Source organism: Cariama cristata, unplaced genomic scaffold (assembly GCF_000690535.1).
Source record: "Cariama cristata isolate BGI_N322 unplaced genomic scaffold, ASM69053v1 scaffold19599, whole genome shotgun sequence".
Taxonomy (NCBI): Eukaryota; Metazoa; Chordata; class Aves; order Cariamiformes; family Cariamidae; genus Cariama; species Cariama cristata.
The window spans coordinates 2598-27320 of NW_009635507.1; the positions used below are offsets into that span (position 1 = coordinate 2598).

Here is a 24723-nt window from a genome sequence, read left to right on the forward strand (position 1 = left end):
TACACATGTACTGTCTATCACCTTCTCAAAAACACTGTGTTCATATCATGGGCATTATTCATATGTAAGTGTGCATTACATAGCACATGTTTAATTCTTTAATTGCAACATACAAGAAAGCAAAAGGTAGGATCCAGATTCTCAACTTGCGATGCATGCACTGGAGTTAGCTGCGTTCTCGGAAAGCTCGAGGTTGTAGGTGCTGGAATGTGTTTTCCTGAGCAGGTCTTAGCATTCAAGAGCTGTCATACAGATTTTCTTACCTGCTACTTATTGCTGAGAATGGACTAATGCTAACCTGACCCTCAGTGAAACCTGAGTAACTTCCACACTGTTTATTGCTAAGAGATGTGAGCGTCCGTATCTGCTGTGAACTTACAAAGAAGCCTCCTGCTGTGTGGCTAACATAAAGCAAGCAGAAACTACTGGACAAATCCCACAACACCTGGGGCAGCAGACTTCCTTGGACCACACAGCTCTCAGATCTTGCAGTTAATAAGTGTGCTAGGTATTGTATTGTGTTCAGAGTTTTGATTTAAATCACTGACACGGGATAGTTATACAAATGACCTTTGCTGTACAGCATTGCTAAGCACGATTTGTGCTTCCAGGTGCACCGATGCCATCTCAAGCACTCGAGGCAGATGAGGATTTGCAGCTGTGGAAAGAGGTAAGCATCACCTGCCTTATGGTACACTCCCATTTATTCCCATCCTTGCTACAGTCACATCTCACTTTCCAGTATTTCTCTTGCACAGAGTTTAGGTGCTTCTTCCACCAGTCCTGCTTCTCCTGTACATCTCCTATCCTGACATCAGTGAAGAGGTGAAACATCTCAGTGAAACATCTTATTTTCCAGATTTTCTGAACAGTTGTTCCAGGAGGATGTTGAGGCAAGGTGTTGGCATGTCATTCTGGGAAAAGACTGTCTTGGCTCAATGAAGAGCTACATTTGATAGCAGTTGTCGTTTAACTGTCAATGACCAGGCAGTCACTGTCCCTGGAAGCAACACAGTGTCCCGTCTGGTAGTTTTGTAGTCCGTACACGATAGGCAGGGATTGTTTCAACTCATCCCGTCTTACCTCTTGCTTCTTCTGTTCTGCACACAGGGCTTGCACACTGTATTTAATCCTATCCTAGCCTCCCAATTTACTAGGTAAAGGATAACATACTGTGTCAATTAGCCCCTCTAAAATTTTGCTACTGATCGCTGTCATAACTTCAACTGTTATCTTTGAAATGAACATTTGTTTTGGCTCTAGGATATGACACGTGTGTTAACATGGGCTCTTCCGTGCCCTTTCGGAACAGGTGGAGTGGCAGGGCGTAACACGCAGAGAGGGCTTAGCCTGCAATGCGCATGTCCTGACGCTGCTGTAACCTTCAAGTATTCTGTTGACATTTAATTTTGCAGCTTCTGATAACATTAGAAAGCGAGTGACTCACCGGGGTACAGATGCAGAGAGTAAATTTCTTCCTATTGAGGGTGTTACAGGAGACACTTCCCTTACTGTCAGCTCCCCTTAGTCATATTGGAAGTATTGACTCAAAAGCTAACGTATTTCTAGACTGGCACTTGAACGAACCCTGGTGATATTTATCTCCTGGGAAAAAATGATCTCTTGGGAAGTAAGATCTTGATAGCTATAAGGAGTTTCTGAAAATGAGTTATTTACATTCTGAATTAAAAATGCAATTTTATACATTTCTGCATTTATTGCTAAGATTTTCTAGTTGTAACACAAGATTTGTCCCTGTGGTGACTGGAAACACAGACAAAATTCATATTGATTTCAGTGAAGAAAAAAGTATGTATAAGATACTAAATCCTGTGTAAAACGATGTAATAAAAGCAATATAAAACTTACTATTATAGCAAGAATAATGCAGGACTGGAGAGGGTCTAAGGGAAGAGATTTAGGTGCATAGCTATATACCCTAAATCAGCCTGATTACAGAATCATACTAGTTCACCACAGTTTCTTGGAGTGAAAAGAATCAGTTTTTCCCTGTTTATTACTTTACTAGTGGGTCACTCAGAAGAAGCCCTGCCTCTAAATGAACATAGTATTTTCCAGGAATGACTCTTGAGTTTATAAATATGGGAACTTTGTAACTAAGAATTGTGTTCCTTTACTTGTCTCTCACATCCTTTTGTTTCTTTACGTTATTTAACCAACCCTAAAGAACTCACAAGCTCTCACCCTCAGGCCACATTTCTGAGATAAGAGAGAAAATTATGGAGAAGATGCATCAAGGATGATGGAAACTATTAGATTTTTACTTTTATTTTTTTTTTTTTTTAAATTAATTAAGAGAAACTGTGGCTTTTTCTCAACCCTTGCTTTGTCCATGCAGGTTTTAGCTGAGCAATACCTTGCCTTGCATTGTGTCGAATGCAGAGCAGCCTCTGGCTTGTCCTGCTGCTGAATTATGGTAGTTCTCTAAGAGTCATCTTCAACTACAAAACAAGCAAATAAAAACCCAAAACCCAAAAATCCCTCACCAAGAAGAAACAGCAAATTTTAAACATAGGCTTCCCAAATCACTTCAGCTTAGCTTATCTCATTCACCGCTGATTTCTCCCTCTACATTTTCTTCCTCTGAAAGTAGTGAAGCTGAACTAATATACCCAGAGACAAACAAATGCAAGATAAAGGGAAAAGAGAATGGGGAGGGTGTGTTACCAACAAAAACTATTTGAGCGAGGAATTCTGTGAGCTATTAGCTTTCCCACTCTCTCTGCTAATGCTTTCTCATACATCGTCTCTAGAGAAATGAATCATCTCTTGTCTTGAAGTACTCAGATAGGCATTATTTGTTTATTGCTTTTCTCATTTAATGTTTTCATTGCTAAAGAGTGCTGTTTAGGGCTTTTTAAGTATAATAAAATCATAAGACCCATTGCATTGCCTACTCTTTATTTAAAAAAAACGCATGTTTTTTATGCAGTCTGTGAACAAGATGGTTGGCAAAGCTTTTTGCCATCTGGAATAACGGTATCAAATATTCAATGGAAAAAAAATAGTGGATACCAATGGAGGTTGCTATTGATAGAATTTAAAGTTATATAATGGAAAGTTACGCCTCTTTTTTTCATTATTATTAAACTGTGCAGCTTCAGTTCAAGTACTGGAGATTTTTTTTTTTTCCTTACAGAATACTTGGAGCTTTCAGCACTGGTAATACTACTTCCATGAATTCAGATACCCTTTATTCCATTTCTTCTCCCTTCTCTATTAATAATGCCACTAAAAATGATTCAGTATTATGGGATTCTTTCATCTTGGAAAAGAGACAATAGAAGGAGGATGTGATTAATTGTCTATATGAGGTTATGAACAGTAGGGAGAGGATGGGTAGGAATAGCTTATTCATTACTTCTCTCAAGATCATGGTAGCACTGAATGAAGATAACTTTGAAAAGACTGATCAAGACAAACAGAAGTGGTATTTCACGCAGTGTTTAGGAAACCCTTGCCACAGGACATTGTGGATGCTGAAAGTTTACAGTGGTTCAGAGAGAGATTGGTCACATTCACAGCACAGAAACCCACTGAGCTTTGTTACAAAGGACCTACTTCCAAATCAAAGTGCTTGCACTACAGATTGGTGGTGGTTGGAGAGCATGGGTTTTACTCAACCGCTGGTCTTGCCTTAGGCTCTTTCCTGGTTGTCGACATTTGGCCATTTTTGGAGATAAGATGGAGAACTAAACGGACATTTGTTTTGATCCAGATGAAATGGGAGTTGGGACTTCTTGGTTTGGTTTGTGGATTTCTTTGTTTTGGTTTTGTGTCTCTGTGTGTCACATTTCATTCTATGCTGACGTGTCTAAGTTTACCAGCAATGACTTCTTCCACAGTGCTCTTTGAGTTTAGATCCCTTGAAATGTATTGAATATATCTCTTACTACTACTGTGATTTAGGAACCACCTCCTTTAAACAAAATCTTGTAAGGCTCCTCATTTGCCAAAGAAATCAGTGCAAACCTTGGATATTGACTGCTTGGTGACTCACACAAATGGACTGGCATGCATAAGGTGTGCTGGCACATAGCATAATCACTCACGAGGGGTGTGTGTGTCATACACCTGCAGGGATGCTGGAATCCAATTGGAAGAATTGTGTTTGAGGACTGCTCATTGAACCACTTGCTTTAGTTTTGTCATTTTCTTCACAGTTTTGTATAATCCAGAGATATCACAGAGGAGATTTAAGGTCATAGCCCATACCCCAGATGCTTAAAATGATAATTTAAAATATGACTTAGTCTGAGAAGGTTACAAATAAGAGGGGCATGTGGCAGGTAAGATAATAAAAGACACAGATATATATGTTTGTTCAAATCAAGCAGATATACATTTTTTAATGTGGTTAAAGTCTTTTTTTCCCCTTGAATGCAAAATATTTTGTGAATGTACCTATAAGGATTCCTTGCGGTGGACAAGCTTGCCGTGCCTTTAACTGCACTGGACTGTTTCTGAAAATATACATATTTCACTTGTTTTTATTAATTTGACTTCTTAAAAAAGGACTGTGTGAACTTTTACAGATAGACGATGCATGTTCTGCTTACCTGTCCACAGATTCTCAACCTCAGGTGAGTCAGACAGAGGTTACTTTATTATTTTGATGCTACATCTTATATGCAGTAGGATTGGAAGTGTGATATCTGAGTTCATGTTTTCTTTGCATTAGGCGTCCAGTAGACTGGAAGAACTTTGTTTTCTGGTCATGGGATTTCTCCAGAAACCACAGGTAACATACGTGAAAGACTACTTAGCATTTCTGAAGCCTGATCTCTTAGTGTGTCAGTGTCTACAATGATTTCTGAGGACCCAGTATGTGAAGTGTCACTAGGTGCTGGAAGTAATACTATCAGTTCTTACTCTGAAATGCTGTGTGTCCTAATCCAACGCCTCTTAAAGATAACAAGGAGACTCCAATGTTTGGAAAATAATCTCTGGGTTGGATACAAGATTTTAGGTGTTTTTATTACTCTAGATTAGAAAAATTATGAGCTGTCAATGGAGAAAGAAATTTACTTAGGAGAGTCCAGGCATATACAAGGGAACATCCGCTAATCCCATCTGCTCTTCTAGTGGAGAGTAATCAATGCTCTCTACAGTTTGAAAAGAGTAGTTACACTGATAAGCAAAGACATGTAATATTTCTGTCAAGGAAGGATGATATTCCAGTCCAACACTGAGAAGTTTATAATGTGATCAAAATTGTCCATTGCTTTTTTTTTTTTTAACAAATAAAAGCCTCTACCAATTATTATTCCCACAGGGTTTAGATGAAAAAGACAACACAAAAAGGGTAAGATTTCTATGTATGTTTTACGATCACACTAAAATTGTCAAGAAAATCATAACACCCTTTCCCTGTTTTGTAGTAAAACCCCACTTTTAATTTTTTTGAACAGTTCTTATTTCATTATTCTAAGACTCATGACTCAGGCAACTCAGACATCATGGTAAGTGGCATAACACCTCCTTGTGAGTACATGTATACTTGTTCATACAAACAAGGTCATGTGCTTTTTGCGGTAGTCTCTCCAACTGTATAGCAAGCTCAGAACTGGGAGTTTCATGTTTAAGATACAGAATGTGTTTTAATAACATGGGAGAGGAACGTCAATACTGTACAGGTGTGAAAAAACCCAACCAAACAGTCATGGAATTCCAACTGCATCTTTATCTTGTAGTTTTGACATTTAAGAGTAAGGTCAAATGCTTTTTTCTAGTGGTGGAACATAGCACTGTTCACATGTGCAGTGATTCAATGCAGATTTATAAAAGCTGAGAACACAACCATAAATATTAAGAACTCTTAATGAATTTTTATTAATTAAATTGTATGTGTTTATTTGTGAATGTCATAAATATGTTTCAGGCAAAATAGTATTTAAGTCTCACTCAGACTTTGGATTATATTTTAAATGAAAAATATTATTTTTAAAATAGCCTAGTATTGTTGCGAATAAACTGTTGAGAATAAAAATATTCTCATAAACTAACAAATAAACTATGTGTGATCCATTCTTGCTTTTAAAGTGCAAATACAATCTGTTATTTCTGTGCATCTATGTCATTTTTCTGTGCACTACAGAATTTTGAGAAAGTTAAACATATTCATGTTTTCTCATTTCTTAACAATCATTCCTAGATGTTAATGTCTGGTTTTGCCTTGTTCTTTACATTTCTTCAGAAATATGTAGTATATTTGCTAGAAAGTGATGTTGCTGATATCGAGGTCAGTGTTTTCATGATAGAGCTTCTCTGGAGGTTTTAATGGTAATCAGGGCCCAGTGAAAGGAGCTATTTCTGCCGCTTCTCTTGCTTAAGAGGTTACTGCATCCCCCTTCCTCCCCATCCTGAGTACCTTTGCCCTGCCTGCCCCCAGAGATTACTGCTTTCTCACTTCTGGTTTAGCTGTTCCATTGACTGTTTTCTAGCCCAGTTCTCAGAGAAGCTAACTTGGGTGAGCTCCATCATTCCTTGGCTTTTTTAACCTCTCACTGACTGCAAGACAGAGCCCAAGTGGGCAGCTGGGATGCCCTTTAACTCCTCCGCTCATGTCAGACTTCTAGTTTTTTAGATATTATGATGCCACATTGCCTACCTTAGGCAGACAGTGCAAAATTGTCTCCAAGTTGGCATGATCATTTTACCTATTAAGTACATTAACACTCTGGTAACTCTAGTTATTTGATATATTATAAAATACATTATTTTTACAATTATGTTTATATGAGTTGAAGGTTTAAATTGGTTGATGGAACATAGATTTTTCTACTTTATTTCTCACTGTATACCTCTTTCCAGAAGCCCACATGGCTGTGTTTTGCCAGGGGGACACTTAGACTGCACAGGATGCCACCGTGCTTAACCAGGCTGTCTGCAAGCTAAAGTCTTGTTGAACGCAAGGAATTTAATGATTGGAGCTTGTCTTTTAGGTAGAATGATCAGTGCCATGGTTACCAATTTTACTTGAGAATGAATCCCTCCTGCACACTGTTTTCTAGCAAAAGAAAAAAAAAATATTATTTTCCTTGCTGAGATTTAAGTTATTTTGAAATAAAATGAACTTTTCGGTACAACAGGGATTGAAACTGCTAATGTCCAGAGTAGATAATTGTAGAAATGTTAGTGGGAGCACTGTATGGAAATATTCTCTGTATCACTCACAGAGGCTGACCAAAGTCAGAATAATTGCAATTGCCTGGGCAAGAAGTCTGTAAACAGTTCTGAACTTTCAGTGAGTAAATGAGAGGACGCATAGCTTTTCCCTCCATCACTCTGAGTCACATTCACAGTGTAAATATAAATGTTGGTACCTGTTTGTTGTCAAGTCAGAATGTTAAAAAAAAAAGTTTCTCAATTAACATCTTCAGTCCTTTTTCGGTGCATGTTTGGTCCATAAGCCAATGCTGTGGGAAGAGACTTTTTTTTGCATCATAAGGTCCAAAGTTCATTGTTGCTCATCTGCCTGTGTTCATGTCCTCTCAGTCGTCTGTCCTGCATCCTTTGCTGCAACTTGTTCCCCAGCTTAATGAGAGAAGACTGAAGAGATACAAAGTGGACGTATGTAATCTTAAACTCTGCATGCTTGCATTCTCACACTTCATGATTCATTAGCTCTTCTAAAAATGTCCTTGCAGACCTTTCTGCTCATAACATTGTTTTTTTCATGATTTAATATCACACAGTGTATTTTCATTAGAAATGTGAGGTCTTTCTATTCTTTAACTAGGGAAAAATAATCCTGCTGATATTTAACATTTAAAACCAACGCCCTCTGAAGTAATATATGCTTATTACAGTGGTAGAACACAGAGCCTATGTGTGTAAATGGATCTGTTTGTACTTCCATAGAAAGAAAAATACTTTCAAATTTATCTGTACAATTGTGTTGCAGTTGAGTTATATTTTCTAGAGAGTTCTTTTTTTTTCCCCCTATTTGGAATTCAAACCATATCTATTCCTTAAACATATGTTATTTATGACTTACAGTACTAAACATTTCCAAGTAATTTATCGGCAATTTACTGTTTAACTTAAGGTGCAGATAAGAAAGTTCTCTATGGAATAAATTTTCAATAGAAAAGTAGTGTGTTTTGGGACAAAAGTTTCACATCGAATAGCCCCATTGTTTCATTTGGGTATATTTGCTGCAAATGAAATTTTAAATTTCAAAAATCGAAAAGCAGATGGCTGTTAATGTCCATCTCTTTAATGCAGCTGTGGAGAAAAGAGAAAAATGCAGTCTGATCTGTAAGAATCTCACATCGAGAAGAATAGCCCCATTGTTTCAAAAATATCACAAAATTTGGGTATATTTGCTGCAAATGAAATTTTAAATTTCAAAAATCGAAAAGCAGATGGCTGTTAATGTCCATCTCTTTAATGCAGCTGTGGAGAAAAGAGAAAATGCAGTCTGATCTATAAGAATCTCTCTCTATAAGAATACCAAAGATTCCTGTATTATAAAGTATACCAAAATCTAACACCCAGATTCCTCCTGTTTTACATTGATTTCAGCTTGGTTATTCCTTAGATTCATTGATATGATTCCTTATATTCACTGATACACAGGTTAAAGTAGGTGTACAAATGTGACATGTAAAACTCAGATAGTAGCATCCACATAGGTAGGATTTTTCCTTTATTAATCTGGATAAAGGCTGTGTTGTTAACTCCCAAATTTTCAATGAACTCTTAATCCTATAATTATGTATGTCAGAGTTCATCTAGTCAGGTTGTGGTCGGTAATACTATCTACCGCTTTCTTTGGATCACCGCGTAATCCCAACTATATGCCCTGAATCCCATTTTTCTTATCCAGTGGCAGAACCCGGCAACATATAAGAACTTAAAGAGTTGGTATACCTTCTCATGGACTAAAACTGTTATGAAAATTTTAACCCACTACACATCTGAAAGGAAAATCCAGGGTAAAATTTACCTTCTGTGATGACATTGATGTGAACTGTATTTATCCTATTGGACCTACATACTGGCAAAGATTGTTCTTGGAATTGCTCTTTCTTTTTAAATGAACATACATGTCAGCCAAATCAAAGAATGAGAAGGAAAGCATAAACGCAAGAACAAAAAATTGCTGTAAGTGAAAACAAACTGCCTTTTAAATCCAATACAGTCCTTTTGCTAGAATACTTTAATATCCAGAATTTACTTGTGTTGAGGTTGATTGCATAATTTATGGAAATAGAATACATTAATTAATAGACAATGACCTAAAATTTGTAGCATATTTCGCATATTCCAGTGTACTTCAGCCTCTTTGTGACAGTTTTATTTTTAGTGGGTGCAAAAAAGGAACTATAAGGATATTTTTCCAAGTAATAATAATACCTAACTCTACAGAGTATATCAGTTAGATTACATGTCTTTATATGTATTTAGAGAGTCACTATACTTATAAAAACTCACAAATGAAATTTAATAAATTGTTTAAGAGCTGTCAAGCCATCATATAACAATTTAAAGATTTACTTTTTACATGAAATAAACATGAAATTCCATACTCTACAAATCCTTAGAAAAAAAGTTAAAAAGTATACTAGCTATCTGATATAAAGTGTAAACACATACTGATATAAAAAGACCTTTGTTTAGGATGGTGTTTGGAAATATTTCTTCCAAAAGAAATTTTATAAAAACTGTTAAAAAAAATGCTGTAGTTTTTGAGAATGAGCCCAGAACAGGCTGATACAACTTTGTGGCAAAAAGCAAACATTTTATCAGGCTTGTTTTTGTAAAGTACCTTATTTTCATCAGATTTTTAAAGTAGGAATGAATGAATGAATGATGATGAGTATTATGTGTTCCCTTAGTCATCTTTTCAAGTGGCTAATGATTAAAAGACCTGTCTCCTATTATTTGTATTATTGTACTTATAACTAGTGGTACATGGAAATAGCAACAGTTAGAATTCCAACCCTTCCACACTGTGATAACTAACAGTCGTGTTGTTACACTTATGCTTACATGTTAACCCAGCTAAATGCATAAGCACATGCATAACTAGGGTCATTATTTCAGTGGGACTGTTCACAGGCTCAGTGCTAAGCTCTTTCCTACGTCAGAAGTTAGCTCCAGCTAAGAGTTTGAACACAGGATTTGTGGCACTTTCAATGACCACGTTGAGTAACAGTAACCCGTATTTTGTGAACTACAGGCACAGGAATCCTCTAGATTAGTCAGTGCTATCATGGATAATTGGATTAGATTAAAGTAGATGGTACAATAACTTCATCAATCCTTAAGCAGTAAGTCTAACTAGGATTTGTTTGAAGAGGAATGGAATATAGAACTGTCACAGTCATATCATAGTAACAATTTTTAAGAAAGAAGATGTAATAACAAAAGCCACACTAGTTCAGGCTATTTTCATCAGTCCGGTATCCTGTGTCTAACAGGGTCTGGCTGTACATAAGCAGGAAGAAGGTGGAAGGACCAGGGGAATGTGGAACAATCAGTTCTCTGGTATGCTCTCTAGCTGCTGGGAGGCACATCCTAGAGACCTTCTGAGTCGAAGGCTTCATCTGGACCGTCATGTAATAATAGTAATTAATGGATTTAACCACCTTTGATTTTTCCCTATATGAATTTATTTTGGAATATTTTATCATTAGGCGTTTAGGCCTACAAAGTGAAGAGCTCATTAAATCCTAATGAAGACATGAGTAATATGAAATATGTACTTGCTTACATTTTCTTCTATACAGCTGAAACCAAGAGAAGTAATGACACGGCCAACACTTACAGAATATAGCCATTTAAAAATATACATATAAATCTAAGGAAACAATGAAAACAGCTCTAAATTGAATTACATTTTACAGAAAGCAACTTTTTTGATTTCCTGTTGTCAATAAAAAAAAATACCAGTCACCTTGTTAAAGGTGTTATTTATTCCTCTACAGTCCATAAACACCAGACATTTACAAAGTGCTAGCGTCTTCTGGAATCAATTTCCTTTGCAGACTCTTTTGGTTTTGGTATTTTTGCATGCACCTTGTTTATTTTAATATCATAATAAATTTTTGAAACTAGTCCATATTACACATATCATATTTGTTTATATGGCAGATTTCAGCATATTTTAGTGTAAGAGTTTAAAATTCTCTCTAAATGTCATTGCTGAAGGCCATACCAGTTTGTAAGAAAACACTGAAAAAATTTGCCATCAATAATAAAAGTACTGCAATTATTCCCTGACTGTGAGAAAGCTATAAATCCATCTTTCCAAAACACTCTACCAGATGGGCTGATGGGGAAACAGCATAGGTAAATTTTAAAGCCAGTAGAGGATCAGAGCAACCCTGCCTGAGATGTGCAGAGGAACTCAGATCCCCCCTGGAGCAGGAAGGCCCCATGTTCCTGTGGGTTGCCCACCTTTGGTTGGACTATCTCAGTCTGGTGTCACAGAATGTGCTTCAGGAGGGTTAGCTTGCTGCTGGCTTTTTTTTCCTCATACTGAGAAGAAAACCAGAATCTGCTCTACATAAACACACTCACCTCTCTCCCTGACCAGATAAGGAACTGAAAAGGTGGATGAATGAAGGAGGAAACGTGTTTTATTAAATTTATTCTTTCTTCCCAGTTTGGACTGACACCAGATTTTGTCATGGATTTGATTCCTCTTCAGCTACATCTTGGCTGATATAACATGATCTAGAAAGAAGACGCAAGAGCACTTTGTTGGCAAGTCAATTTAAGAGACTAAACAAGATAACTTCCAGAGGGCAGGCACTAAAATAAAACTCTAAATAACCATACTTCTTCATGAATACACATGTTTCTGTATACATATATACATGCAGCTTTATGAATATACAGTCATATATATTAGAGCATGTATTGATTATTTTGTAACATCTCCAAACCCTTGGAAGTTTAGAAAGCGAGTGTTACAACAAAAACAGATTTTAGCTTCAGTTGTTTTCTAATACCAACCTTCTAACATAAAATCAAACAAGAAAACTATGTAATCTTTAAGCAGAGAATGACATACTAACATAAATCACAATTCCATATTAGTAATTGTACTCTTGATTCCTTTTATGGTCTAGATCAATTTCCTTAACTTGCAACAGCTGCCTATTTTGGTTTTGTTTTTATTTTTGTTCACACCTTGAATACAAAAAGTAGAAAAATAATGAAATATAAATACCATAAGACTTTCCAATGGCAACATACAGGTCTCCATTAACAGGCAAATTTTTACCCTTTTGAAATGAAAAAAACTGTGGTATTGAATGGATTATAGATCTGAGATGGATATTTCAGATCCAGGTAATGGTAGAATGAGATGGACAATATAAGTAAAAATCATACAGATGTTTTACATACAGCAAAGAAACTGACTATAGTAATGTACCTGGTGAACTGAAGTCAAATTAAAAGCAGGGCTCAAAAATTATGTATAGTTTAAATACTACTTTCTTTGAAAGCTTCTCTGAATTGAAGCTACTCCTGTGTTTGGAAATGATGGGAATCATCCTGTTTTACTTAATTCCTACAGCATTAGAATAGAGCTTTCTTTCTTAGACATAGACATATTTCTTAGAATAGACATTTCTTTCTATGACAATGCAGGTTATGATCATTACCCAAGAGATCACATGACACCAGTTTTTTAATTGAGAAATACCATCATTGCTAAATTCCATCTAAATTTTATATTCTGGTAAGCACAAGATTTGAATTATTTTGTTTCTCAGTTGGCATGTCTCTCCACCTGTGGGACAGACACCTCACTGATGTATCTGATATTAACATCAGCAATGAAAATACTGTGATTAAGATTATATGTTCTCTAATCATGAAGATCTCATTAAAGCAACTGGATACTTCATGCTTTGTACTTGTTACATTTAAATGGAATTTCTGTTTTCTTCATTTTTTGTTCCCCCCTCTGACTGTATGGATCAGTAGACAGCTGTTTCTCAATGACAGCATGGACAGCATCGAGTATCATAAGCACTGGTCTTTTCTTTGGGAGTTAATGTGAGAGGGGTGATCATGATACAACTCTGGGAACAGTCTGGGATGACATTCCTGGGAGGATCCCAAGTATTTCTGATATTTAAGCTTTGCATTGTTGCCCTTCTGCGAGGTGCAAAGACCAATTCTACTTTGTCCATAGAGACTCCACTGCCGTGAAGACACTCCGGTTGTGTCTGGGTAATGAAACCCGGAAAGTTGAAGGCAAAGGCTGCTCATCATTACTAGTACCATTCTAAAGCAATCTGAACTGGGCCAAAACTTGAGGTGGAATATGGCCCTCATTCATATGTTTTCTGCTATTTCTACATGACAACATGAACTTTTTATTACTGAAATGGAGAAATACATATAAAGCATGCCTTAAGGGGCAAGACTGTATAGTAGTACTGAAGAAATACTTTCAATATGTACATAAACAACCTCTCTATATGTATTCATTTACAAGAGTAGATATGATTTAAATACTTTTTTTCAGGAAGAACTTCAAGGACCTGGAGGGATTCAAAGCAGAGGCTACTTTTTCTACAGGGTATGGTTTATTTGACTTTTTTTCTTTTCATTTCGTGGTAAGTGTTACAAAACAAAAAGTAGAGAAACCAGTGAATTACAATAAAAATAACTGTGAATGAGGAAACTTTTTTCAGTAAGAGCATCCCACCATATAAGACTACTCAAGATCTGCTCCGGACATTTTCTTAGATTAGCATGATACCATGTTATGCCTTAATAAGTCATTAGTTATTATGTATACTATTCTCAGAGAAAGCTCTAGAAAATATGGGATCTTGGACAATCCTACTAAAGCACTGTTTAACATGGTATGTTTACTTGTGGTATAAATACAATGCCATGCTTACACACTATCAAAACAGCTATTTGGCCTGACCTTCCTGTTTTCTTCATTTTTTGGCCAGTAAGGTTAGAAACTAGATACAGAAATTCTCATGAGAATGAAACTACTCTATTCATCTTTGATGTCATAGAGACTTTTTACTCCATTTTAGTTAAACTGAGCATGTTAAAGATGGCAAGTCAGACTTAATAATAACTCTCTTGATTTTGGTGAATATTTTTTTCTATTTAAATAAAAAAGTGGGTGATGGCTTTAAATAAGAAAGTGGCTACAGCTGGACTCAATGATCTTAAAGGTCTTTTCTGACCTAAATGATTCTACATTTCTGATTCTAATGAAAAGACGGCAAGTTTGTATAGTTAAATTTCTTATGTATCAGGCGTGGATCTTTAAAGTTGTTATGACAGGATAATATTAACATCGGTGCATTCACGATTCCAGAGTAAAAATCAAATCCTCATTAAGCTCAGTAGAAATTGTATCAAGTCCCTCAGTAGTGCAAAATGTTTCTGGAAATGACCACGGTGAAAAGGGAGAAACTCTTTGCCTATGTTAAAGAGCACAGTCTAAAAATAAAATCATTGAGAGTGACTTACATATTTGTTTGTTAATTGCAATACACACTTATAATGTAATAATAACAACAATCTGAAAAGCAAATTTTAAGAAAATGCAAAAAGAATGAGAGATAATGGTCTCTTAGAGTGACTTCTTGTGGCTTTCTCCTCCTTATAAAATCTTACAAGATAGGTATAATTCATCCTTCAGTCTATATGCAGTACATTTTACTGTATAATTCTCCTCCAGAGGTCTCTATACATTAAACAATACCTGGTCTCAGGTTTTTCTGTAATGATGATCACGTTGACTGAACTGAAAAGTTTACCAATTTCTATACATACCAAGTTGTGTGGGGCTCTGTTGCTGAATCCAGTCAGTTTTATAGAGCAATTATTGAATATTTGTCTTTCAGCCACGCAATGGAAGGAGATCAGTGGATTTTCGCTAAGGAGGTATTTATTTAATAATTTTATTCAATTTAATTAATTTATTTTTATACAAATAGGCCACAATATTTATGTTGAGAAGTAGTCTCAGAGCCTTTAACTGTGTGGTCAACTTAGATTTCCACAAACTTCTCCCAGATATGTTAAATTCATATATCTTCAGATGAAGTGAACAGAAGCTGTAAGTACTCAGTTCCTAGAACAGAGAACCTGTGTTTCACGCAGCAAGAAACGGAAAATATCCCAGATTTTTAAACATTTTGGAAAGTTACCAATGATGATAAGTATATGTCAGGAAGAACTGAGTCAACTACCTATCAAATACATACTGAGAAGTGAACCGACATCCTGTGTGTAATCTCCTAATCTTACACAGAAAAAAACCTCATACTGAAACTAAGTAAAATTTCAGGATTTAATTTCAAAGCATTCAACTATTTGGGGAGATATAAAAAAAGTATGCCAATATTATAATGGTCTGTTTTCTAATATGTTTTATACCTCTATCATATTTTAAGTATTTAGTGTTTTATCATACCAAGAGCTAATGCTTTTTCTTACCTTTCAGGATTTTAGATTCCTGACCTAGAACTAATGCTACAGGAATGCTGAGTACACGGACATACTGTTTTCCTTACAAAAAGTATTCGTTACTAATGTACTATTAAAAATCACTAGAATGTAAATGTTCTTAAACTAGATTCTGTTAAGGATTCAAAAGTTTCTTTACTTTCTTGATTATATTAAAAGCATATTAAAATTGTTTGTTTCCTCATATTATGATATTTACAACTGTGTGTAATGCAACTGTAAAAATGTCAGCGTGTGCATGCCACAGACATTGCCTCTAACAACACTGTTATGTATGTTTGTTTTCCCTTATAAATAAAGGCACTTAGTTAGAGAGTTGTTTTAATGAGAATGTTTGCAATGTAGACTATGGCATTTTTTCAGAACATATTGTAAGTGATTTGTGCAGTCTTTAAAATCACAGTTTATCTAGGCAGGCCAAACAAAAGGTCTGGTTTGGTTTTCAAAATGACATTCTCTGCCCTTGTACTTCCTTCACTGTAGTCTGCGGACTTCTGGCAGTCTACAGGGTCAAGATAAGTGCTCTGCAGGTGATCTACAGAACTCTATGGATGATAAAGGAATTTATCAGTCCTCAATAAGCCTTAAGGTTAATAGTGTTTCATTGAGAAAAAAATGTGAATTTCTATTCCTTTGACAAAAGGAAGTTGAACAAGTTGCATGTTTTGAAGAGATATCTTGACTTGAATTCAACTGAAATACAATGGCATAAATTTTTTTGAGCTATTAAGAACACAGATACAGTATGGTTCTCATTCAGAAGAAGAATTAATTGCGTTATTTACATTCTTCCAGAATTAGGATTCACTTGAAAACTCAACTGCTTTTGATGTAGACTTAAAGAAACTACTCAAAAGCACAAGTTAACCTCACAATCTTCCTAGTTTCTCTCTCTGAGTTTGTTTTAACACCAGGGTTGTGTTAAAATATGATGTTGAGGTTGCAATTATGTTGAAAGTAACTAATCAGTGTAGAAGTGGATTATTGTTTTTAACACTGTATTGGCTGGTCAGAGTTTGAATTGACCTCAGCATTACTACTCCTGGTTAAGCAGCTGAACTTCAGAAGGTAGCTGGGAAAATGCATGGCCTCAGAGGTGGAAACCAGCTTAAGAAGTCCTTTTCCTCTTGTTGCTCACTTGTTTTCACTCTGCAGTTTGCTGTGTCTCCAGTCAAATTGGTGCAATTTGTGAACTGAGGATCTAGTTATGTACGACCCCTGCTCAGACCCCAAACCCTGCCACAAAACACTTATTATATTGTATTGCATTAAATTAGGTTATTTGTTTAAGTTTTTCTCATAGCTGCCTTACACCACACGACTGACAGCGTCCGTTCAAGCAGGCAGTGGGATGAGCAGGCCACGGCTGAAGGGCAAGGCAGGGAGCAGGGCTGCCTCCTTCAGTCACACCCACTTAAAACCATCGCCTAAAGTGGTCAAACTCAAAGTGCCCCATGTTCGACATTTTGTTTGTTAGGATTTTGTTTATTTTTGCTTGTTTTCTGTTTTGTTGGGTTTTTTTTACCTGCTGAAATTGTTTTAAACGGGACCAGTTTTCTCAGCAGTAACCAACAACCAATGGGCCAAACAGCCAGGGCCCGCCGCTGCCTCACTGCCCTCCCACTGCCACCATTAGAACGGTGAGGGCAGGGTGGCCCTGCCCCAACGGCCGCTGCCGTCCTCCCACCATCGGGTCAGACTAGCGGCCTCCGTGAGGACAGGCAGTGCCCCAGGGGCAGCCATGCAGGTAGGCGCAGAGGGGTCACCCCAGCCCCGAGCTGTCCAGGTGGGGCAGCCGCTGAGACCAAGGGCCATGAGGGAGTTGGGGTGGGGTTGTCAAGGAAATGGGGGAGGCTGCAGATGGGTAGTCAAGAGAGGTGCTGGGCTCTATGAGAACCACATCGTGCTGCCTGAGGCAACTGCCTCAATGGAGGCAACCAGAGAGAAAAAAGGCAAGGCAGCGAGGAGATCAGGAGCAAAGCTGGCCGCCAAGGAGGACTGCCTTGGCGCGGTCAAGCCTGCCGCAGGGCCCTGCAGGGCAGAGAGAGCCAGGGTGGCTGCCCCGGCCCCGCATAGCCTTCCCAGCCCCTGCGGGGATCTCAAGAAATAGCAAATGGGAGAGCAGTTTGTGTGGGTTTGCTTGTGCAAATACATCAGGAAACTCAAACGGTTTCTAACGGTTAAGTACTAACCATCATTACTGTCCTGTAAGAATAATAAAATACTACACTTTGTTAGTTGAACAATTGTAGGTGTACCATATTTTTAAAACATCATTGAGAATTTGTTTCATGTCACTTGCTAAAAAAAAAGAACTGCGAATTAAATTTATCGAGTGTTATTTACATTTAGGGATCGAAGTTATCAAGCCTGTGGGTTCCCAAACTTGATATATGCATCACGCCTAGCAAAGCTGGTGGTAACTACCATTATCATCAGCAGCAGTGAGAAGTGTTACGAGAGGTTTTTTTGCTTGGTTTGTGGACTGCTAGTAGAGTAATACTGCTTCAGTAGTCTAGCTTCATACTCCAAAACCAATTTATGTCGAATTGCTTTTGCCACTACTTGTCTCCTTTTCACTTTTACTATCAAATATCTTCTGAAGTTTTTGACACATATTTTCATTTATTTAATCTGTGCATATTACTACAACGTTGAGCTAATCACTTAGTACCAACTTTTTAAACATTGATTTAATTTAATTTATTAAAAAATCATTAAAGTTTTTCTAGCTTCTGATCTTCTTTTCCTTGAGACTGGAGTTCAGATTTATCAGAGACACAGGTTTCTGTTATGTTTACTGTGATCTAGGATTCTTGATCAGTTTTTTTTTTTTTGCTTTTACTTTTTGTAGCTGTAACAGTATCCAGAAACTGTCCAAGGTACAACTGGTTACACAAACCTATTGAATATTGCAAGCATTAAATAAAAATAGTATGAAATACACCATTTAAGTAAAATTCTATGGAAAGATTTTATGTAGGACCTAAATTTACAGAAAAACACAAAAAGTCATAATCTTCCCTGGCAAAAACTGGCCAGAGCTTATCTTCTAAGTTACCTAAATTCCAATTCTGTTTCAGTAGTCCTTTTTGTTGTGTGGTTTTGAAAATATTTGTCCAGTTATGATGATGATTTTTATGTTTTTTAATGCCTTGTTATTCTTCATAATACTTCTGCTATGGAGAAGGATTTGCATTCTGTGAAATGAGGAAATCTGATCCTGACTTAAGTCAGGAAATCATACACTAAAGCACTTAACGTGGAGGCCAAAGTTCATGTGTATCACTCATGTTTCTTCAGTGGTTCCCTTGAAGGAGTAATCCTCTTAGTTCTGTGGATTTTTTGATACCCTGGCTGTACCTAAGTCAAAATTCTGCTTTGGTGAAGAGTTGAAAACCCACAGTAAGACAGAGTGTAAGACTTTTTTACATAAGTAAACCCTGAGGAATTACACTATAGCAAAATCTCCATTTGGGTTTTTCCAATGCCAGACCATTAGTGACCACTTAATTCATTAGATTAGATATGGAGCTTCTCTTTTATTTCTTCCAATGGATTATATCAATTACTTTTCAATCAAAGAAGGAGAAAGCAGCACTTAATTCTTTATCAACGTTTTCATATGTGGATAAAGTTAAAGTAAGTTTGCTAGTATATTTGAAAGACTTGGTGATGAATTAACCATATTCTTGGAGGTGGAATGTTATAGGAAATAATTTTCCAAATATTATAACAATTTACAATGGAGTTGTCATCTCTAGTCCAAAATCTGGATATTGGAGCTTTGCAGAAGGAACCAATTAAAGTATTCAGGTATGAAATATCTTTTTTTATCTTAGCAATAAGGCACTAAATGTTTGCAAAGCCAGAGTGCTCCACTAGTATTGAATATTGGTAGCAGTACCCTTGCCTGCAGTCAGCCTGCTGCGCCCATGCAACAGGAGCGCTGGAGGAACTGTCACGAAGTACTGCCACTTCCTTTCCGCTTCAAACCCTGCCTAGACTCGCTTCCTTCCTCATGCCAGAAAAACTGGCAGACGTAAGTCTTCTTGCAAACCCACCGTACTTCACTTCCTTGCGACCAACAGCATGATTCTATTTACTCTCTTTGTGGATTTCCCAAGTATGTTTTCATCCAAAATGCAAAGCGATTTTTTTACCTTTGTGAAGTTCCTTGAGGCATGTGTAATTTTTGATTTTCATTAGAATTTGTTTTGTTATACTCATGCTGAATTCTGTACAAGAGCATTGCTGAATAAAAATGAGGCAGTTGTCAGCTGGAAACACCAATGTAGTCTCATGGGCATGGTAGTGATCCAATGGAAATCCTGGATGTTTCCTCAGGTAAAATTTTTGTAAGGTACTTTTTGTTTATTTGGTGCTGCATTATTATGGAATTACGAATATCACAAAATATTTAGGATATATACATATTTATACAGAGATTTCTTTATGGAGGTTTTCAAACAAGTCGTTATTTCAGGACCAAAAATACCACACTTTTTATTAATAACCTGTTTAAAAATCTGCTTTATTACTTCCAATCCATATTTGAGGCCTCCGAATGTGTTGCTATTCTACCATTTCAACAGCAGTCCAGCTACAATAAACAGATTATTTTAATGTGATAATTTCAGTAGAAATGCAGTCTTATAAATAGCATACAGTTCCTTTATCTTTACTGTTTAATTAAAATTACCACAAATGTAAACTGAACATCTACAGAAGTCCTGTGTTATAAACATGGTGTATGAAGTAGCTTATGTTGACACATTAATATTAATCATTCATTTAAAATAAAAAGGTCTTTTTTTTCTAATTCTAGGCATGCTTTTACATGTTTATTCACAGTGTCAATACTTTATTCTTAGTAGTAACATAAAAATACTGATAAAAAAACTTACATGTATAAAGCTATATTTCTTTAAGTGAGCAGTGTATAGTTTTGGTTTTCTGAAGTAGGTTTCCATATATCTTTTAGACAATTTTTTTAGCTGATATTTTGGAGACTGATTATTTTATCTACGCTTACATTTGAGTTTTCTTTCTCTTCTTATTTTCTTGCTGTTTTCTGTTCAGAAGTGAAAAATGACAAATGAAAATTCATGATAGACAATGGTCCATTGCAGTCACTGAGTAACAGTTTCCTTTTGTTACATCCCTAGTATGTGCTAAAGTGAAAAAGGGCTGGTTTTGATTTTTAAAAAGGCACACAAGACTGTTTTGCTGATTTAGTTTTGTTTCATAATATTAAAACAGGATCCTAATGAAGATATGGAATGGAATGACATACTGAGAGATTTTGGAATTCGTCCTCCAAAACAAAAAACAAAAGATGAAATTGAAGAAATGGTTTTACACTTGCAGAAAGAAGCAGAAGGCAAGTAAGATTAAAAATACATGCCATTACTGTAACAATATTTGAAAAGCAGAGGTATTCTCAATAATGCTTTTTGTAACTTAAACATTGTACAATAATTTTATTTTAATTATTTTCACTTGGTTATTTTAAAAAGGATTCTGAATTAAACATACAACACAGTTAATGACAAAGATTCTGGCATGTAACATGTACGGATAACTAATTTTCATACATTTCATAAAGGAACCACTCAGGATAAGCAAGATTCACATCCTGAACAATTGGTAGTAATGCACTCCTGTAATTCTGTATTTTCCTGTATAGTTATAGTTAAATAAACTTTTTTTTTTTTCTCACTTATCCAGAATTACGCCAAAGTTGACTAATTTCTGAAATTAGTACATATTTTTCTTTCATTAGTTCCACATCTGTGTAATAATTTTCATACATTTAAAATGTTTGCAGACACTTTGAAGAACAAAAGGTGACTAATTTTTTGTTTGTTGTTTCTAGTGAAACAGTATGAAAGAATGAATCTTGAAGAATTAAAGGAAGCTGAAGATGACTTTGATGAGGCTGATAAGAAAGCTATTGAAATGTACAGGTATTTCTATTCAGATAATATCTATAATATCTATACAAGATATTTCTATTCAGATAATAGCACATGTGTCACTATTGTACATGTACATGCTCCCGAAAAATAAACTCAGTATCTTCTGAACAGTAATTTCTGCTGATTGACGCAACTGCCTTTTTTCACCTTCCACTCCTTTACCAGCAGATAGACAGCACTCACATTACTGTCTTACTTCTTCCTGACTGCCAGTGGCAAAGAGAAGAGTTTACACCATATTTTACTTCGATATTTTGTTAGAACAAAATTATTTCATCTGAAAGCTGGATATTTAAAAGAAAAAGAACAGAAAGGGTCACAGTGGAAACCACTGTTACACAACCTCAGTTCAGCTGAAGATATATTGTGCTACTGTATGTTTAGGGGCATGGTATGTTGGTGTTGTATACTCAACATTTATCGAAGTTACACAAGTAGGGTTCATTCTCTGTTTGCCTGATTAAACTGCACCCCTCACTCTGCCACTCTGAAGATAACTTTCTGCCAGTCTTTAGGAGTTAGAGCAATGACGATAAATGTTCAGAGAAAGAAGTTCTGTATCCCATTTTCTCTCTTCTCTACTGCATAGCATTTTCTGTGGCTTTCAAGCCAGCAAGAAATGGACAGTTGGTTGTGGGTATCCCTTTTCTATCATGTTGCACAAGACCATTAGGAAAAACAAGGTCCCAACATACACGGCTCCAACTTTGTGAAAGATACTGAGTTTGTGCATATGGAGTGCGTGCCACCTACACCAGGGTGGCATGCCATTACAGAAGAAAACTGTATTTAAGTGCTCGAATTAAACTGTTTAGTATTTTTAACTGATAATTAAATAATTAATCTGAATATTATGAGTAAAATACATCTCTGCCTTTTGGATAACACTCCTTTCTGGTACAGTAGGCTTTCTAAATATATTATTGAAATAAAAATGTAACATAAAATTTATCATGAATTACAGCATCACTATATTATACACTATAGTTTCTGTGCTGGAATGGTTGTAGTTGATAAACTTGTGTGGTTTTAAAAGATGTTTATTAAGTCAGCTGTGGATGCCTAATACACAACTGTTGTGTTTGTTTTGTTTCTTATCTAAGATTAATTTTAATGATTTTTCTGTTTCTTACCTCATGAAAATATTCATTTGAAGTTTATATTGAAGGAAGGCTCAGGGGAGATCTAATCAGTGTCTACAAATACCTCAATGGAGGGTATAAAGCAGACAGAGACAGGGTGTTTCCAGTGATACCCAGTGACAGGACCAGAGGCAGTGGGCACAAACGGAAACCCAGGAGGTTCCCTCTGACCATCAGGAAACACTTTTTTACTGTGAGGGTGACCAAGCACTGGCACAGGTTGCGCAGAGAGGTTGTGGAGTCTCCATCCTTGGAGGTGTTCAGAAGCTGCCTGGACACGTTTCTGGGCAGCCTGCTCAAGGCTGACCCCGTTTGAGCAGGGGGTTTGAATCAGATGAGTTCCAGAGGTCCCTTCCAACCTCAGCCATACTCCAATTGCATAATTCTGTGATATACCACACACTGTTCTTAGGCATAACTGTGACACAGATTTATTCAACTACTTAATAAGAGTACACCAATCATTTTATTTACAATACCATGCAGATCAACATGTTTTATAAATTCAGGTTCACAAAACTCTGGCACCTTGTATGGAGACTTAGTAATTTTAGCTATACTGGACATTCACGTGTATATTTTTGTAGGTATTTTACAAAGTACTCTGCTGAGTTCTGTAGAGCTTTATACTGTAACTAAGAAAAATGAGACATGCAGTTTACATAGAATAAAAAAGCTAATGTAATCAAAACATTTCCTCTGTCTGGATTCTACCTATCCTTACTGCTTTTGCATTGTTAAAATGACTAAAATAATTCTAGTGCTAACAGTGTGTATCTAGTGCTGTATTCTCCTAGGAAGATAATCATGCACTTAATTGTGGAAGCTGTGAACCTAAATTCTTGTGCATCGTTGCTAGAGTATAATAACATTGCACCTATATTATTTAATCTTTTTTTTTGAAAAGCCACTTTTATAGTGGCTTTCAGTTAGTAAAATTAATAGCTGCTTTTAATTCAACAAAACCCAGTAAGGCATTTTCCTTTTCTACTTTGCAAATATTTTTACAAATGAAGACTGCCATCTACTGTTTATACATTCCAGTTTTCATTAATTATTTTAAAATTGTCTGGTAAGTATTAGTATAAGTACTGGCAGTTCTTCCTCAAACTAAACTCATTTTCAGAATCATAAAACCAATTCATACTTACTTTAATTTTTTCTTGCTTTGTCTCAAATGCTAAACATTTGTGCAACACATTTGTTACTCAAGTTTCCCAAATCTGATACCGATGAACTAAGAAAATGTATTTTAGTGTTATCTTATTGATTAGCATAGAAGCCTTCCTAGCACTGAAATTACCTTAGAAGATCTTGAGCTACAGGATTACTCAAAGCATTTTTTAAATTAATTGAGAGAAATGCACTAGATATTATTTCAAAATGCATTTAAAATGTTCCAAAGATGCTCATTGTTATTATTACTTTTTAATTAGGCAGCAACGCTTGCAAGAATGGAAATGTCTTCAGAGGAGGCAAAAATACGAGGAGCTAAGAAAAATTTGTGCAGAGCAGTATGTAAAGGAAGTTACAAATGCTCCAGAGGATGTTTGGGTTATAATTCATCTTTGTTGATCAAGGTCATTACATTCTTGTTTAAAGTGTCGAATACTTCAATACAGAGAATTGAACTGGTAAATAAAAAGCAAAACCAAGAAAAATGAAATACAGTAGACTAATGAAATAGCAGTTGTTTGGAGGCAATGGAATCATAGAGCATGGGACCTTCTTGATTTGTTAATTCACTTTGTCAGAGTTAATCGCTTCACTTTTTGTTCAATTACATGGAAGATTTCTTCTGCTGTGTATGCTTATCACCATGTACTTAACCTCACTGAGATTTCTGAATTTCACAGAGAAAGTGGTGTCCACTGTCTTTGTTAAAGGAAGTTCATTTGCAGATTCTTTTCTCAGCAGGAGTGCTCTAACAGGCTGATTCTACCTTTATTTCCCCTTTGACTCGAACAAATCAAAAGCCTGATAGGAAAAGTCTCAGTTACAAAAATTGAGAAAAGCTAGAGAATTTGTTAGTTTATTGGTTCCCCAATAAATTCTCTAATGGTAGCAGAAGTTGTGACAGGATCCAGAAGGAATGTCAAAAGACT

The 24723-nt window shown here is 36.1% G+C and overlaps 2 protein-coding genes across 2 annotated transcripts in view; both read left to right on the forward strand.

Moving 5' to 3' along the window:
- The first annotated feature begins 616 nt into the window (after positions 1–616).
- Positions 617–15823, forward strand: NMU (neuromedin U). Its single transcript, XM_009707584.1, has 9 exons — positions 617–670; positions 4557–4604; positions 4703–4762; positions 5297–5326; positions 5433–5483; positions 7519–7593; positions 13520–13573; positions 14871–14910; positions 15473–15823. The coding sequence occupies exons 1-8, from the start codon at positions 620–622 to the stop codon at positions 14904–14906; spliced, it is 405 nt and encodes a 134-aa protein (XP_009705886.1). The 5' UTR covers positions 617–619; the 3' UTR covers positions 14907–14910; positions 15473–15823.
- A 3980-nt stretch (positions 15824–19803) lies between these two features.
- PDCL2 (phosducin-like 2) overlaps positions 19804–24723 on the forward strand; it is a 6785-nt gene continuing 1865 nt past the window's right edge. The window contains 4 exon segments of the mRNA XM_009707585.1: positions 19804–19842; positions 20758–20878; positions 21374–21464; positions 24055–24198. Coding sequence (XP_009705887.1) covers positions 19804–19842; positions 20758–20878; positions 21374–21464; positions 24055–24198 — 395 coding nt within the window.

Coding starts and splice junctions, on each gene's coding strand:
- NMU (XM_009707584.1), top strand. CDS start 620: ATGCCATCTCAAGCACTCGAGGCAGATGAGGATTTGCAGCTGTGGAAA. Junction 5,327..5,432: donor AAAAAGACAACACAAAAAGG/GTAAGATTTCTA, acceptor TTTTTTGAACAG/TTCTTATTTCATTATTCTAA. Junction 13,574..14,870: donor GAGGCTACTTTTTCTACAGG/GTATGGTTTATT, acceptor TTTGTCTTTCAG/CCACGCAATGGAAGGAGATC.